Below are 15,841 nucleotides of genomic sequence, written 5' to 3' on the forward strand. Positions count from 1 at the left end.
GCAACAGTCACTACGCCCGACTTCCTTAAACATTTCGCCAGCATTATTAGACGTCCCTGCTTCAAAGTAGTTTTAAAATTCAGCAACCAGTAGAAGTCTTGTACTGTGTTAAAACAAAAAGTGACATACTGCAGTTCTGTATTACGATTGTGATTATTGTTACCTGGACTAAGCGTCTATGTGGAGATCGGCCCAGCTCCTGCATCACTTCAGCAGCTATGGTAAAGCCAGGATCTTTACTTTTTCCTTCCTCCTCTCTAATCTTGTTCTATGTTAGAAAAAAGAACACAATAAGGGACAAAAGTTAGCTGAATAAAACATACTGAAGGTTGTGTTGAAGGTTGACAAGATCAGCACACTGGTGCCAATAACAAGATACAAAAATAAAGACATATAAAGATACAAATTTTGGCTTTAGTTCTTTCTTGCTGGCAAGAAGCATTTTTGATTGAGCCTTGATTCACAATTCAGTGTGAAGTTACATCAGCAAAATAAGTTCTGTCATTGTTATGTCTCACTAAACACCTATTGTTTAGCCTCCCTTCTGATCTACAGAAACAGAAAACAATCATTAGTTTTCCATGTGTTGTGGCATTCATATTTTGTGCTGTACCTCCAGCAATGATGCTTGTTGCTGGGTGAGTTGTTCCAGCTCCTCGAGCGGCTGCAGGAGTAGTCTGGCTCTGGAGAAGACCAGCAAACTTTCCTCTGCTTCTTGTGGGATGTGAAGCTCTCCTTTGCATTTCTCTATCTCCTCCAGTGTCCTCTGCATTGACCGCACATTGGCCAGGATCACCTTAAAAATGTTAACTGTTACCTTAAATAGCTTGGAGCGCAATACAAATTGTAAGCATCCATGTGTGCTCCACTGCCACGTAAATAAGTGTTATTTGTCCCATATTTATTTTGGTCTGAATTGTTTCATATTATAGTAAAATACTATTATTTGTATACATTTAAGTGTTTTGTTATGCAGAGTATTTGTAAAAAAAAAAAAAAAAAAATTATAAATAAGACCCACAACTGTGTTGCTTTACCTCTCGGTTTTGAAGATGTTCCATTAGAGTTATGTTGGAGATGTCCACAGAGGATAAAATCGTTTTGATTTTCGAGATATTCTTCTCTATAGTTTTCAGCTCAGCTTCCATCTCCTCCACCATCTGAGACAGAAATTGCCAGCAATTTTTTCAGGAAGTTGGCATGCATCTTTAGAATTTAAAGTGTTTTGTAAGCTGTAAACTGTAGATCCTTCATCAGTGTATCTAAAGGGGAGCTCTTTTTATGTAGCTGTTCACTTATGAATTTCTTTCACATTACTTTCGTTACTATTTTAGAGAAAAAACATCTAGCAGTTTTATCTCACTGCCATTTGGGGTCACTAACAACCTGACAACTGAAATGTGTGGGATTCATCTTTGTAACACTCTTACTGCAACAGCCTGCAGCAGCTGCTCCAGGGGCTCAAGGACATTGCATTGCATTTTCTGGACTTGTCGGTCAGTCTGGGTCAGTCTCTCCTCCTGGCTACTCATGTCACACACAGTAGAAACCTCAGCCAGCACTGGCCTGAAGTCCTGAAGTGTGTGACTGATCCTCTCGGAGTCTTCCAACACCAACTGTGATTCAGAAATTTAAATAAAATGAATCTTTAGCATTATTGGCTAAGGTCGTGGATGTTATACAGCAGGAAGTAGTAATGAAACAGAACAGAGAAAATTATATTAAAAATGGGTGTTAAATAATGAATAAAATGAATGCATTAAATATCAAAACAAATAATATGAATTAAGCAAAATGCAGCAAGCCGTTGAGGTGTGAAAAACCTGCCACAGTAACATAGGCGTCAATGAACACATGCCAGAATAAGGACATACTGTTACAATAAAGGTCCAGTACAAACCAGATATATGGAGGATAAATTCACATAAAACACGAGGATATCCACAGAAGGACATATACTCAAGAATATGAAATTAGTTGATATGGGTCACAGAAGTAAGCGACAGACGTTTGTGTGCTTGAGTCACTGACCTGCAAGGACTTGGCATGATTCTGGAGGCTTCTGGCTGTTGTGAACAAGCAGGGAGTACTGAGCCACAACTGGGCCTCTCCTAACCAGCAGGTGGCACTGCTGAGTATGTCTTCAAACTCTTGAAGACAGGCTGGAATCTAACATAAAGAAGGAATATAGAAGATGCAAAAGGGCAGAGTGCTATTTTACCTTCAACCAAGCAGTGCGATGAGCCTAAAAATATACGGAGCATGTACCGTACATTTATACAAGTATGTAGCAACAATAAGTCTCACCTTGCTGAGGAAGGCAGTGCGGTGCTCAGCCATCTGCGAGGCATTTTGGTAGATCTGCAGTGGCTGGGTGAGTTGGTCGGTAAGAAGCTGGGCTTGATCCGGAAGTTCCTCTGCAAGATCTTGCACCTCGTTCTCCAAGAGCATCAGGCTGCTGTGCCATGTATCCAGCTCATCCCACACATGCTGGAGAACAAACAGTTTAAGCATGTTATAACCAATAATGGGGATTTTCAGAGTTTTTGTTTTTTTTTTTTTTTTTTTGGGGGGGGGGTCTCGCTATTTCAAATTTGTAATTTTGTGTTAATTGTCAGATTTCTGTCAATTGTCAAGCTTATAGCGTTGTGGTTTCAGTTAGCCACTGAATTGTGACTTTCATAGCTGTGTCAATGATTGAGAAAATGTCTTGTTGCCTCTGTTACACTAATAAATGGATGCCATAAAACTTTCTAAAGATGCTCATCTTCAGTGCCAACAAAAGGTAGACTCACCTCAGGGCTCATTTTCAAAAGCTTGCTGTGAATAAAAAGCATGAAGCAAAGAACCTTGGTGTCACCTTTCTCTTTGACCTCGCCTTTGAAACACAGGTGAGAAACATCACGAAAAATGCATTTTACCATCTCAGAACTTTTGCCTGCGTACAACCTTTTCTGTTGTGTATGCACTTATTTCTAGCAGTATCACTACTGTAATGCTCTATTCTCGGGCCTCCCAAAGAATTCTTTAAACAAACTACAGATAATCCAAATGCGGCAATGTCTTGTAAGCAAAACTGAAGGCAGAAAAGATGTTTTAAGACTTAGCTTTTAGCTTTTACATTGCCTAAAGGACTAGGTCCTGACTATTTATCTAATTAGCTGGTAAGATCTGCCCTGACTGGATACCTCAAAATCCTCTGGTCTCTTACATGTTCCCCAGAGTTTCACTAAGGCGCACAGAAATTCTGTATTCTGCCAGAGGAGGTAAGAGCATCTGATGCAGTATATAGATTCAAGTGCTTTAAGTTCAATTGCTGTATGAACTGTCCTAAACAAATAAAGTTACTAGTTAATTTTGCTGTAGCTAGTGGAAGTATTAATTAGTGGCTGCCAGCTGTGTGTAAAATCAGATTATAGCTCATAGTCACTTAGGTAAACTGTTCAAATCAAATGTAAAATTAAAAACTGCTTAAAAACAAAAGGTGGGATACTTTATCAATGGGTAAAGAGAGGGAACAAAAAAGGGTGAAAGTGAGTAAAAAGTGCTTCAAAAGATTTAAAAAAAAAAAAAAATTGGATCTAAAACAGACTGACAAGTATCCATTGACCAGTAGGTCTAAGTAAAACTCACACATGGACATTGAAGCCAGCAGACAGCAAAAAATACACACCTTAAGGACATTTCGTGCTTCACTGACTGTTGGATTTCTCTGCTCCAGTAATTCCTTCACTTTCTCCAGACCAGAACCCAGCTGAATCACTCTATTTGCCAGTTTTGCAACTGGGCTGTTCTTCTCCATGAGCTGTTGAACACACACATACACATTCCCAAAACATGTTAGGTTTTGGGGGAGATAATTTGTGCTCCATCAAGAATGGATTTAGTTCTGTTTCTTTTCACCTTCTGCTCTGCTCTCTGTAGAGTCAGCTGAACTTCTTGTATCAGCCTTCCAATATCAGCGGGAATCTCTGCATATCGGCTCTGTACACTGTCCATGATACACTTAAGCTTGGTCTTCTGGGTGGACAAATCCTCCCTGAGCTCCTATCAGAGTGAAAATGCAATAAAAAATTTGGAAAGAGAGGAAATACAGAAAACAGAATGAGACTAACAGTCAGGGTCAGAAGTTTAGCTCCGAACTCCTTTTCAAATTAGTTAAATTTATTTTTCAGTTAAAGGTTGAAGGGAGAGTTCAGTATTTTCTATCTTTTAAAGAGGCAGTTTACCATTCCCTGTATCAATATAATCAACATAAAAGTTAGATGTAGTTTACAGATCTGAAAAGTCAAGCGAATGCAGAAGTGCCTTAAACCTACATTTCTTTTCTACTGGCCAGCAGAAAGCGACTTTTCTGGTTGCAAAAACAAAATTGAATTGCATCAGAGGCTATGAGGAAAATGACTCTATTTGTCATTTGGTTTGTTATTTCAGTAGACATTTTTGGAATGAGTTTATGGTTCAAATCACTAGCTTCAAGTCTTCTTCAGTACAGCATGATGTTCATGATAGAGCAGGGCTACTTTGTGATTGACAAATTGCTAGTATATGGGCATGCATGGTGCCCTCAAGATTTTAGTCAAACCCATATCTCACTAGTCACATCCAGTTTCAAAAAACCAAAAGGGAACAGCCAAAATGGCAAACTCAAGGCCTCAAAACAGTAACTCACAAAGCAATAGGTGATGTGACTGTAGCTAAGTTCATCTTTTAAATAGTCTATGACTGTACCCCTGATTCATCAAATTGACCAGTTAGCTCTTGAAAAAATCCCTCATGGTCTGCAATCGATTACCGATTTTCCGTGTGGTCTGTGGACACATGCAGTTCAGACTTGTGCCATGTTTAAAAAGACATATAAATGTTACTAGGTCTGACCTGGTAGGATGGGCATCACAACTTTTATGGAAAAGTGACAAAAGTGCTTATTCAGACAGAATGCTGACACACTCAGATGCCATCAGATTAACAGAAAGGACAGCATGTCTGAAAGGGCTTCTGATTTCTCACTGGACTGTAGAAGACCTCCAGACAAACCCAATCACTAAAGCAAATCTGTTTTAAGTATACCATAAAATTAGATCTAATTACAGCTCAAATTTTACTGTTTTATGTTTGACTGTATTTCAGGCATATGGGTTCTATAAAGCGTCTTGAGACAATTTGAATTGTAATTGGCGCTATATAAATAAAACTGCATCGAATTGAATTGAATTTTATCTGCTTCTCTGTAAAATCTCAATTCTAAACTTTTGAGACATAAAAAATGAGCCCGACCTGTCTTTTGTTTGGAGTTGAACATGCTTCCAGAGCCAGGAGAATGGCGAGCATGTGTTTCTCAACCTCTCCTATCTCCTCTTGGACTTGCTGTCTCTCTTTCTCCTCTGCCTGGGCTGCAGCTACAACCAGCAGGTTTCTCTCTTTCAAGCTGTGGACAACAGTGCATTCTCAGAACCTCTGATATAAATGAGTAATCACTTTTCACATGTATATTAAACACAAATCCCACCTCCTGACATTCTCTTGGATCTTCACCAGGGTTTTGCCTATAGGTCCAGGGCTGATGAAATCCTGGGAAGTAGATAAGCTCAGGGCGTGTTCCAGTTGATGTTCCAGGAACGCTAAAGCCTGCTGCTCCTGCTCTAAACCAGCCTGGTACACCTCAGCCTGGGCGAGAAGCTCCTGGGGTTCATCTTGAGTGAAGCTCACAGTGGAGGAGTCTGGAACCTCAGCCTGAAGACTGGTCAAAAAGCTGCAACACTGCTCCATCTAAAGGACACAGGATTGAATTGGAAATCATTTTTGTACATTACTTTCACAATCAGTTACATAACACAGCTACATAAATCAGTAAATCAGTAACATTTACATCATATAGTGACCTTTTCTTCAGAGAGTGTCAGCTTTGTGACTCTACCATAAGTTGACTGACAGGTAATGACTCCTTAGTTATTCAGTTTTGTAACTGAATTTGGCAGTGAAAACAAGTTTCAAAAGAAAAAAAAAGTTTGATCATTTCATTTGTTGTGTAGGATTTGTGGACAGAAAAGCTCACACTTGTAGTAATGTCCTTCCATTCCTCTCCTCTCTGTTCTGTGTGTGCCATCAGGAGGCCGACACCTCGTCGTGATGATACCCATCGTCTCCAGAGAGCACCAAGCTCACCATCCTTTCCAACCCCACAACCATGCATCGGACATGCAGCTCTCAGGTCCTCTATCTTCCCAGCAAGGCAGTGAATATCTTCCATCAGAAGCTTTATAAAAAGACAAAATAAGGTTTAAATGTGGCTCTATTTCTCTGTACATTCGAGACATTCCTATGGCACTGATACAGATACAGATACATGTCATATTCCAAACAGGTTAAAACAAGACTAGAGAACCAGCATAGCAACTGCACTCGAGCACAGTGCTGCTGTGAAGGAAATGATGATGTCTGCATAACATACAACATAGTCACTAAAGCAACGTGCTGATGTTTACTGAGTAAAAGGTTTGGTGTTCACCATCTTTATTTAGCATGTCAGCTAACATTGTTAAAAAGCACTAAACACATAATCCAGTTGCATAACGTAACAACAACAGCTATACGCTAGGTTCAGTCTATGAGAAATGTTCACATTTTTGCCCAAGCCAAAATAGGGTAGCTGATAAATTATTGCATTGTCAGATGTACTACACAATGTGACAGCACCATGGGGTCTGTAGCTAACTGTAGCCTCCCCTGGGTGTCCAACCACAATAAGAAAATTTAATTTTCATTTTCAAAAATGTAATAATAATTCTGAGGCAACAATACAAAAGTGAACAATTAAAAATAAAACAGATATACAATTATCTACTTCTAAAGTTATGAAAATTTCAAGTCCATTTTTCTTTAGCTTCATTTTGATGGTCGAATTGAAGAAAAAAATTAAAAGCATTGGACAGACCCTCACTTATTACAATTCAAGGAGGACACGGATGTCTGACAATTCACTCAAAACTACATATGTTTGACAGAGAAAAGATCAGGAGTTCATTGTCTTGGCATAATAGATAACTGAACCAAATATCACTGGAAGCTACCTCGCAGTTGTTATGCTATTTTGATGAATGCCAAAGTTGCCAACCTGCTAGTGGTGCCAAAAACAACTGTTAGGAGATCACCAAGGCAGAATTTTGTAAAATGTATACCCTAAGAGTAGTTTCCTCATGACTACTTGCACAAAATACCATGACAATCAAACAACTATTGAAATATTTCAGTCTGGATTAGACAACTGGCATTGCCATCCCTACAGTTATTCAGCAAGCATGCCAAACAGCTAACAAATGTAAAATCTATAAAATGAAAGGCTGAAGTAGATCTAGTATGTAGTCTTAGTCATGATCTGCAAAACAGCCTGGTAACTAACTTACCTTAACGTTTCTTTGCTGGGCAACGCATTTGTCATATGACCCCACTTGTTCTGCAGCACATTCTGAAAGCCTGGCTTCAAACCCTGAAAGATGCTGTCGGATGTCTTCGTGACACTTTTTGTGACTTTGTTGTCTTATTTCACACCTGAGAGAACAAAAAATATTAACATACAAATGCAGACACAACCACATCAAAAGACAAAAGTTATAAATAGGAATGTGCCTCTGGGAGTCATTAAGAGCCCAGTACCTCTGCAAGGTCTCCAGCCTGAGTTGGGCCTGAGCCTCCAGCACAGCTCTTCCAACCAGCAACTGGCTGACGATGCTGATGTGGAGTTGCTCCATCTCTGGGCGGGAGAGGCAGGGTTGCTGGGGTACCCGTTCCACAAGGTGGCAAATATGTGCTTGAAATCCATCTTCAAGGGTTTCTAAAGCCTGCTGGGTCTGTCTTTGTTCCTCAGTACAATCCAGAAACCCTCCAGGAGCTGATAAGAAGGTTGCTTCAGCATTATGAAGAAAGCCTATTGCTCCCTGAGCAGCCCACTGATAATCTTTCAAGGATTCTCTAGCCTGGGATAGACTGACCTGTTGAAAACATGATACAAGATCAGACAAAGTTTAGAAAAAAAAATCCTTGAAAGATGAGTTGCAAAGTTTCACAAAGTATTAATAGTTAAAGCTTACCATCCACGAGTGGCACTCTCGCATGACTGTATCTCTAAGAAAATACAGATTCTTGTAGTTTTTCAGGTTCATTTTTTCTTTCCGGCCCAGACCTTCCAACACTCGCATCCCAGACTCCATATTTCTCCAAATTACCCAATATTGCTGTAGTACAATATCTATAGCTTTTTCCTCTGGAATGACTGGTTTGGCTCCCTCCAGGATTAGTCTTATAGTTTGCAACTGCTCTATTAAGGCAGGAAGCTCAGAGTTAAATTTCAGACCTAACAGGAGCTTGGTCTCTAAGTTTTTGATGTCATCTGTGACAGAGTTCTCCCAGGAGACCAAAGTTTCCACAGTGTGGTGAATCCTCTCCCTTTCTGAACTAAGCTCAGATGGCTGCAACTCCTGAGCTATGACCTCCAGTTGATCAGCTGCTTCTTGACATTGTGTCTTGATAAGCGGAAGTCCAACAAGGAGTGCTTGGCATTGTCTAAACCTCTCACCCACACTGACTGCTTTGTTTTGGGAGTGCTGGATTTGCCCTTTGACAATGTCCCTTGACTCCTCCATTTGTTTCCTCAGGTGCAGATATTTTTCTTGTTCAAAGGCATTCCTACTAAGAGCTTTGCACCTGTCTTGTAGTTCCCCAATGGAGCAAAGCAAGGGGCTCCGCTTGGTTTCCTGGCAATGCTGAAGCTCCTGGACTTGACACTGATGCTCCATTAGCATGTGTTTCAAATTTGTAACCACTGAAAGGGTGTCTTGTGTCAAAGGGAACTTCTCTTGATCCAAATCATCCGAAATTTGTTTTAAGCTTGCCTGAATGGTAGATAACTCCTCATCTGAAGAGGTCCGTTCGTGAATTAGCTCCTCTAATTCCCAGCTGGTGGCTTTCTCATGAGCTAGCAACCCATCTAATTCTGTCCAAAGGCCTGAAAGTCTGTTGACAAGGTAGTGGCTCTCTCCTGGACTCAACCCGATGGCTATTTTCTTGCAACTTTCTGACATACCCTCCAGCAGTTTTAGTTGCGTCTCTATCTCCACTGTGGTTAGTTTGTGACTTTTTAGCTCACTCTCTAGTTTTTTAATATCAGCTTTTGAAACATTCTCAACATGGGTGCAGGGGTCTCTTTTAGCATATGTCTCTGCTAGCCAGGCATCCATGCTAGCAAGCTCGCACAACAGTTTCTCTCTATCATTGAGGTTCTTCTTCATGGTGTCAAGAACATGATCCAAGCTGTCAGTGATAGCTTGATATAGATCTTCTACTGTCCTCAATACTTGGTCGCTTTCTTCTTTTTCCATATCGGAGGCTACATCTTTTATTTCTTCAACTTGTACTTGCATCTTAGATCGTCTAGACAAAATATCAGTCTGAAATTTCTTCATTTCAACAATCTGAATACGGGCCTCCTCAGGGAAAAGAGCTAGTTTTTCCCCAACAGAGATATGGTTATCTGCCTGCTTGGCCCATACTATCAAATCTTGTAGTTGCTTGTTGATTTTGCACGAATAATTGCCTCCACGGCTATTTGTGAAGGAGTCAAGTTTCGTCTTGGTGACACTGAGCAAGGTCCCCAATCCCTGAAGACAATGTTCGATCTCATCCTTCTCTTTCTGACCCAGGGAAAAATTGATGAGGGCATCTGACTGGGACTGTAAATGCCGATAAAGCTGGTAATACAGTTTTAGGTCTGTGGTCAGACAAACTAGTTCTAAAGCACTTTTACTCTCAAGGCTTTCCCAGGTGGATAACTGAAGAGATTCAAATTTGTCTTTAAGCTGTTCAGCCTCTTTTAAAAGAAGTGAGGACTGACAGGTGGCGTTTGAGGCATGCCGCAGAGCTCTTTTGATACTTCCTTCTAGAAGCCTCCATTCCTCCTGAACATCTCCAAGCTGAGCGAGAAGAGCACCTGAACTTTCAGCATCACTCAAGTGGACTGACAACTGGCCGCTTGATCGGAATAGGTCCTCCATCATGCCTTTCTTCCTCTCCATGGTTTGCAACAGAACATGGAGTTTTTCAGCCTGAAGGGCACTGCTTCCCAAAGCATTTCTGACAAAATCCACAATAAAAGAGCATTAGTGTAGTGCATGTCAAGTACATATAAACTATACTAGAGCTATGAATAGCTTATTTTTAAATGACAAGATTACTCACAAGCTCATTTTTTCCTTCTCAGCAGCTAAAACCTCCAGAAAAGCTCTGGTGATCGTCATCTGTCTGTGGTACTGTTTGACCTGATCCAGCTGTGCAGCTTTAACCTGCACGGTGGCAGAGGCATCGAGTAGTGCAGCACTCCATTGACCTTCAGCTTTCTTTAAGGCATTTGGGTCACAAACCACAGTAGCACTCATGTTTTTCATTGTAGCCACTTGCTGCTGCACACAGCGCCTGTATTCCTACAGCAAACAGATTAGACAGTTTTTAACATTAATACCACGATGTAATAAAGTCTGTATTAATTTTACCTTATTTACCAAAATGGTGATACTGCTGCAAAGTGCAGTAGTGACAACTGAGAAAAGAAGTAAATAGAACTATTGTACTTACCTCAGCCTCACCCAGTTGTTTGGTCATAGCTGTGACACTGAGTTGTGCTGGTTGATATCGACATGCCAAAATTTGTTGAACAGTCCGTACCAGCTTAATCTCTGGTTCACCAAGAGAGGACTTCAGGTACCAGTTTAAATCAATGTGCGGTGTTCTCTATAAAAAAAAAGAAAAACATAAATACATAAACAAACAAAATAATATCAGTGGGAAATTAAAGTTTAAAAATGCCATGGCACACATAAATCTGGGTATGTTGTATCATAAAATTCCACATTAAGTTTCCACAATATAGCACTTAAAGTGTGCTAAGAGAAAACTCTTAGTGCATTCGTAGATATCACATTAAAATTGTTCATCACTCAATTTCCCATTTCAACACATTTTCTCACTTAGAGGCAGTTAAAGGGCATTCAATATAGGCTATATATACCTTCACAAATATACTATGAACTGTGCTTATCTTTGACCTGTTAAACTCTATTATTGCTTTTACTATATGAACACTGAACTCCTTCTGACTCAGTGTTCAGGTTTTAGAAAGTCTAGCCTGAGATGGCAGAATTTAGTCAATCACTGGGCTTTTCACTAATCAGATGGATTAGTATGAATAGCAACAAAGTCATCTGTTGTCATTCTGTTATTTCTTTTCAGACTTCTGCCTTCTGTGGTTTAAAGCCTGAACATCTTTTGGTGGTAGCAAATACACGAGGTAACTTGGTTTAATAATGCTAATTTGCTGACCTAATAACATTGTGTGGAAATTCTAAACACTGCGTAGATGATGTGGTGCAATATAGTTGCATTGATGCAGTGGTAGTGGATGATGGGACTTGAAACCAAGAAATCCAATGCAACAGATATCATTGGATGGAGGCTACTTGAATGATGCAGCCCATGTGTATGATGGTAAGTACTGGATGGATTCACCACTGAGGATGAAGACAACCATGGTGTAAGGGGTAAGTTTATGCTGCTCTCAAGTGGGCCAGCTGCATTGTTTAAGTGGTGTACATGTGATAATATCTGTTGATGTCAGTAATACATGTTCTGTCTCCAGCTCCAAGCACTGTAAGGAGGAGAAGACAATACAAACAATGTACTGTAATGTATGTCCAATTATCATCTCGCTAAGTATGGCTTTCAATCTAAAATGTCAAATAGAGAATTTCCCTGGTATGGACAAATATAAAATTCTCAAAAATCTGTGAAAATGTTTATAGAATTTAGTTAATAGCCTCAGTGAGCACAGTGACGAAAATGAACAAAATCTGAGATGGTGGAGCAACATATTTCCTGAATTCTGTCTGAACTGACATGGACTGACCCATTTGTCTAACATGACAAGTTACCCATTGGATTTGTACAATAACACACAAAAGCACAGAAGCTACGAGAGTGCATGTGATAGTACTGTGCCCAGTTAGGGCCACTAATGACCCAGCAGGAAATCACTGTATCTCATAGATCCTTCCTGTTGACCTTCCTGTCAGCGGCATCAGGGGAATACACAAACATCAATCAAAACACTGCTACTCTTATCTGTTCACTGTCCCGTGCAACGCAAATACGTTTTTACAATTAAAACAAGCTGAAAATCAAATCTAAGACAATACTTCTTTTCACCAAGAAGTCAGAACAGTCTTAATCAGCTTTATTTCTACCTTATATACACTACCGTTCAAAAGTCTGGGGTCACCCAGACAATTTCATGTTTTCTATGAAACCTCACACTTTTATTCATGTGCTAACATAATTGCACAAGGGTTTTCTAATCATCAATTAGCCTTTCAACACAATTACCTTTCACATTGTACCATGAGAACACAGGAGTGATGGTTGCTGGAAATGAGCCTCTATACCCCAATGTAGATACTCTATGAAAAATCAGCCGTTTCCAGCTAGAACAGTCATTTACCACAATAACAATGTCTAGACTGTATTTCTGATTAATTTAATGTTATCTTCATTGAAAAACTGCTTTTCTCTCAAAAATAAGGATATTTCTAAATGACCCCAAACTTTTGAACGGTAATTTATTTCATAAAAGCCTTGGGAGCTGCTGCAAGCTGAGCATAAGCATGCAGCAACCAGGAAAAACATCACAATTTTGTGTAGAATTCCTTTTTAAATCTTTTATTTTTCCTCATATGTTTTTATTTTAATTCTTCCAGTCAGTTCAGTTACAGTTTACTAACTCTGCATCCGTCTCAGAGTTAGTAAATCTAACACTGAGACAGGTGCAGCAAGCACATTAAATGAACACCAAACCCAGTTTCTACTCACATTTATTATGTTACTTCTTTCCACCAAGCTCTGGATCTCAGACAAAATATCCTGCATGGTGGACCTGTGTTTGGAGGACTTTGTTGATCCACCTGATGTCTCAGCAGCAGCCAGACCAGCTGATAGACACAGCGCTGTCCTCTCGGGCTCCATGCTTTCTTGGCTCTGAGGCTGCACACACACAGGACAGGGGTGGTGTCACATTTAAGACTTCTTCTTGCCTGTGTTTGTCCGCAGATAATAACAGCACTTCCTGTTCTTTCCCTCCTCCATGGTAGTAAATGTTACTATGTTGACTGTGGCTGAGCGAGTCAGTACAGTTTACACAAGAATGTGACTGTGTAAGGAGCAGTCTCGCCTGAGGAATAAGAATTCCTTCTATTCCTCTACAAAATTCTCTCTCGTGCTTCTTCAAGAAATAACAGATTTCTTATAACTTGGTTAGACAGGACAAACACCAAAACCTTACATGAACTGCTAGAGTACTAGATTGTAAGTGGGGAGGTGTCTTTTAAAATATCTTGGGCATGACGAAAGTGTGTACTGAAAGCAGGTGTAGGCGGAGCAGAAACATGCTGCAGGTTTCACACCTGTTGTCAGGGTAAAGAAAATATCTGGCACTTAAGGGCAAGCGTATCACAACCAAGTATGTATGATATTTATTTGTTTATCTTTCAAAGTGAAATTGGTCAAAAATATTCTGAAGAATTACTCACTGAAGTTTTTAAAGGATGTTAAAATGATCTTAATATGTACTTCACTATCACTATCAATGTGGACGTACATCTTTATTTTGCTAAATTAATTGAGAAATGGCATTGAATAATAACTTCCTCTATATAAAAGTGCAAAACAGCCAAGTTCACCAGACACATTCCAAATGATATTAGCACTGTCTTTTCAATATTAAAATAACAACATGACTTCTAAAGAACACCTTTTTAAAATTAATCTCATCAAAGCAGAGGCTGATTCCAACATTCTCCTTTACACATAACTACGTAGTGTAAGTATTGGAGGTATTCGGGACTCAGCATATCTTGGTGCACTCAGCAGTCATCACTGGAAACAAATGTCAGCTGGGGAGAAGGCATGCTGTTATTACTCAGGATAATGGCAGGTTGTTGTAGAGAGATATTCCTCAAACAATCTTTGAAGCAGTTAGAAACTATAACAACTCCACAGGAAATAATCGAATTCTGTTTTGTTACTGTGCCTGGTCTATTGGTCAGAAAAGTGGTACTTCTTTAGTTTTTCCGGATGCTTTTTTTATGCTCTTTGGTGCTGCTGTAGGGTTAGCATAGGCATGAAGCGAATGTCAGAAAAACTCTATTTTTTGTTTTAATTTTTCTTTTGAATGAGTTTGTTGATAGCCAGTTCTTGTCACTACTCATGATCTAACAATAGAACATGTTAGGAAAGCTTATTTTCACTGTTCTACATTTTGTGTTTTGTTGCATGCTGTATTTTATCAATTTGTTCTGCAACACCCAGTTTATAACCCATTTTGTGTAAAACACACGGCAATATCAAGACAGCATCAATTTAATCCATTTATCACTCAAAAAAAAATTCTATTCACAGATGATGAATATAATGATGCTCCAAAAAATAAATCACAAAAACAAAAATATATAAATGGAGTTTAGCAAAATTATGACATCCATCCACCCATCACATATACACCGCTTGATCCTCATTAGGGTTGCAAGGGGGGTGGAGTCTGTCCCAGTTGACTTAAGGTGAAGGCAGGGGACACCCTGGACAGGTCACCAGTCTGTCGCAGGGCTACATATACAGGCAAACAATCACACTCACATTCACACCTATGGGAAATTTCGAATAATAAATTAACCTCAGCATATTTTTGGACTGTGGGAGGAAGCCAGAGTACCCGTAGAAAACCTACACATGCACAGGGAGAACATGCAAACTCCATGCAGAAAGATCCCGGGAAAGCCGGGACATGAACCAGCGACCTTCTAGCTGTGAGGCGACAGTGATAACCACCAATGACAAATGGACTGCACAGTGGCTTGGTGGTTAGCAATGTCGCCTCACAGCTAGAAGATACCTGGTGCACGTCCTGGCCTGGCATGTTCTCCCTGTGCATGCATGGGTTTTGTCTGGGTACTCTGGCTTCCTCCCACAGTCCAAAAACATGCTGAGGTTAATTGATAACTGTAAATTGTTCTCAGGTGTGAGTGTTCTCGTCTGTATCTATGTGTATTCCTGTGATAGACTGGTGACCTGTCCAGGTTGTCCCCTGCCTTCACCTTAAGTCAGCTGGGATAGACTCCAGTCCTCCACAACCCTAATGAGGATTAAGCGGTGTATAGATAATGGATGGATCGATGGAAATGGAAAATGGTGAGAGGAATATATGTACTAAAAGAAAATACGGTTGGGCTTAAGGTGCAAGTTAGGGTAAAACTGTTGCAAAATGTCAGTAACACAGTTACTGAGACACACATAGTGTGTCCATGACTTACTTTACATTACTTCACATTTCCTACTATTTCTTCCTCTCACTAAATTGTGCCTAACCTTACACCAAACTTTAAAAAATGTCTTCACCTTAAAATTTAAAGATTTTTATTATCTGGTCTTGCCTTTTGTTCCATGATGAGGACAAGCCCCCATAATGTGACTGTGTAAGTAGATTCTAGTCCCCACAATGTGAGTAATATCTGGGTCACACACGCTCTCTAGCTTGAGGGTAAGATAAGGAAATGACTTTGATTTGTAAATGTCAAAGAAATTTGATAAGTGCAATTTTAAAAAGCAGGGACAGTAGATTCACCTGAGACACCTGGGGGTTCCATCAGCAGAAAGGTCACATCTTTCTAACAAGTTAAAAATGTGTCAAGTTAAAATTCTGTTTCTTTTTTTGCTTTTTCTAAATGATTTTTAAAAACTTCACATTAGACAT

The 15,841-nt window shown here is 39.8% G+C and overlaps 1 protein-coding gene across 11 annotated transcripts in view; it reads right to left on the reverse strand.

The window, feature by feature from the left end:
• LOC111589009 (nesprin-2) overlaps nucleotides 1-15,841 on the reverse strand; it is a 110,448-nt gene that overhangs the window by 51,611 nt on the left and 42,996 nt on the right. For all 11 annotated transcript variants that reach the window (XM_055015853.1, XM_035943611.2, XM_055015854.1 and 8 more), the window contains 17 exons: nucleotides 12,910-13,080; nucleotides 10,624-10,779; nucleotides 10,231-10,472; nucleotides 8,088-10,125; nucleotides 7,654-7,988; nucleotides 7,404-7,548; nucleotides 6,056-6,256; nucleotides 5,510-5,769; nucleotides 5,278-5,428; nucleotides 3,904-4,047; nucleotides 3,674-3,805; nucleotides 2,308-2,490; nucleotides 2,032-2,169; nucleotides 1,431-1,616; nucleotides 1,038-1,160; nucleotides 614-796; nucleotides 164-268 (listed from right to left, as the gene is read on the reverse strand). In XM_055015853.1, the coding sequence (XP_054871828.1) occupies nucleotides 164-268; nucleotides 614-796; nucleotides 1,038-1,160; nucleotides 1,431-1,616; nucleotides 2,032-2,169; nucleotides 2,308-2,490; nucleotides 3,674-3,805; nucleotides 3,904-4,047; nucleotides 5,278-5,428; nucleotides 5,510-5,769; nucleotides 6,056-6,256; nucleotides 7,404-7,548; nucleotides 7,654-7,988; nucleotides 8,088-10,125; nucleotides 10,231-10,472; nucleotides 10,624-10,779; nucleotides 12,910-13,080 (4,893 nt within the window). The remainder of the gene's footprint in view (nucleotides 1-163; nucleotides 269-613; nucleotides 797-1,037; nucleotides 1,161-1,430; nucleotides 1,617-2,031; nucleotides 2,170-2,307; nucleotides 2,491-3,673; nucleotides 3,806-3,903; nucleotides 4,048-5,277; nucleotides 5,429-5,509; nucleotides 5,770-6,055; nucleotides 6,257-7,403; nucleotides 7,549-7,653; nucleotides 7,989-8,087; nucleotides 10,126-10,230; nucleotides 10,473-10,623; nucleotides 10,780-12,909; nucleotides 13,081-15,841) is intronic.

Source organism: Amphiprion ocellaris, chromosome 12, assembly GCF_022539595.1.
Source record: "Amphiprion ocellaris isolate individual 3 ecotype Okinawa chromosome 12, ASM2253959v1, whole genome shotgun sequence".
Lineage (NCBI taxonomy): Eukaryota > Metazoa > Chordata > Actinopteri > Pomacentridae > Amphiprion > Amphiprion ocellaris.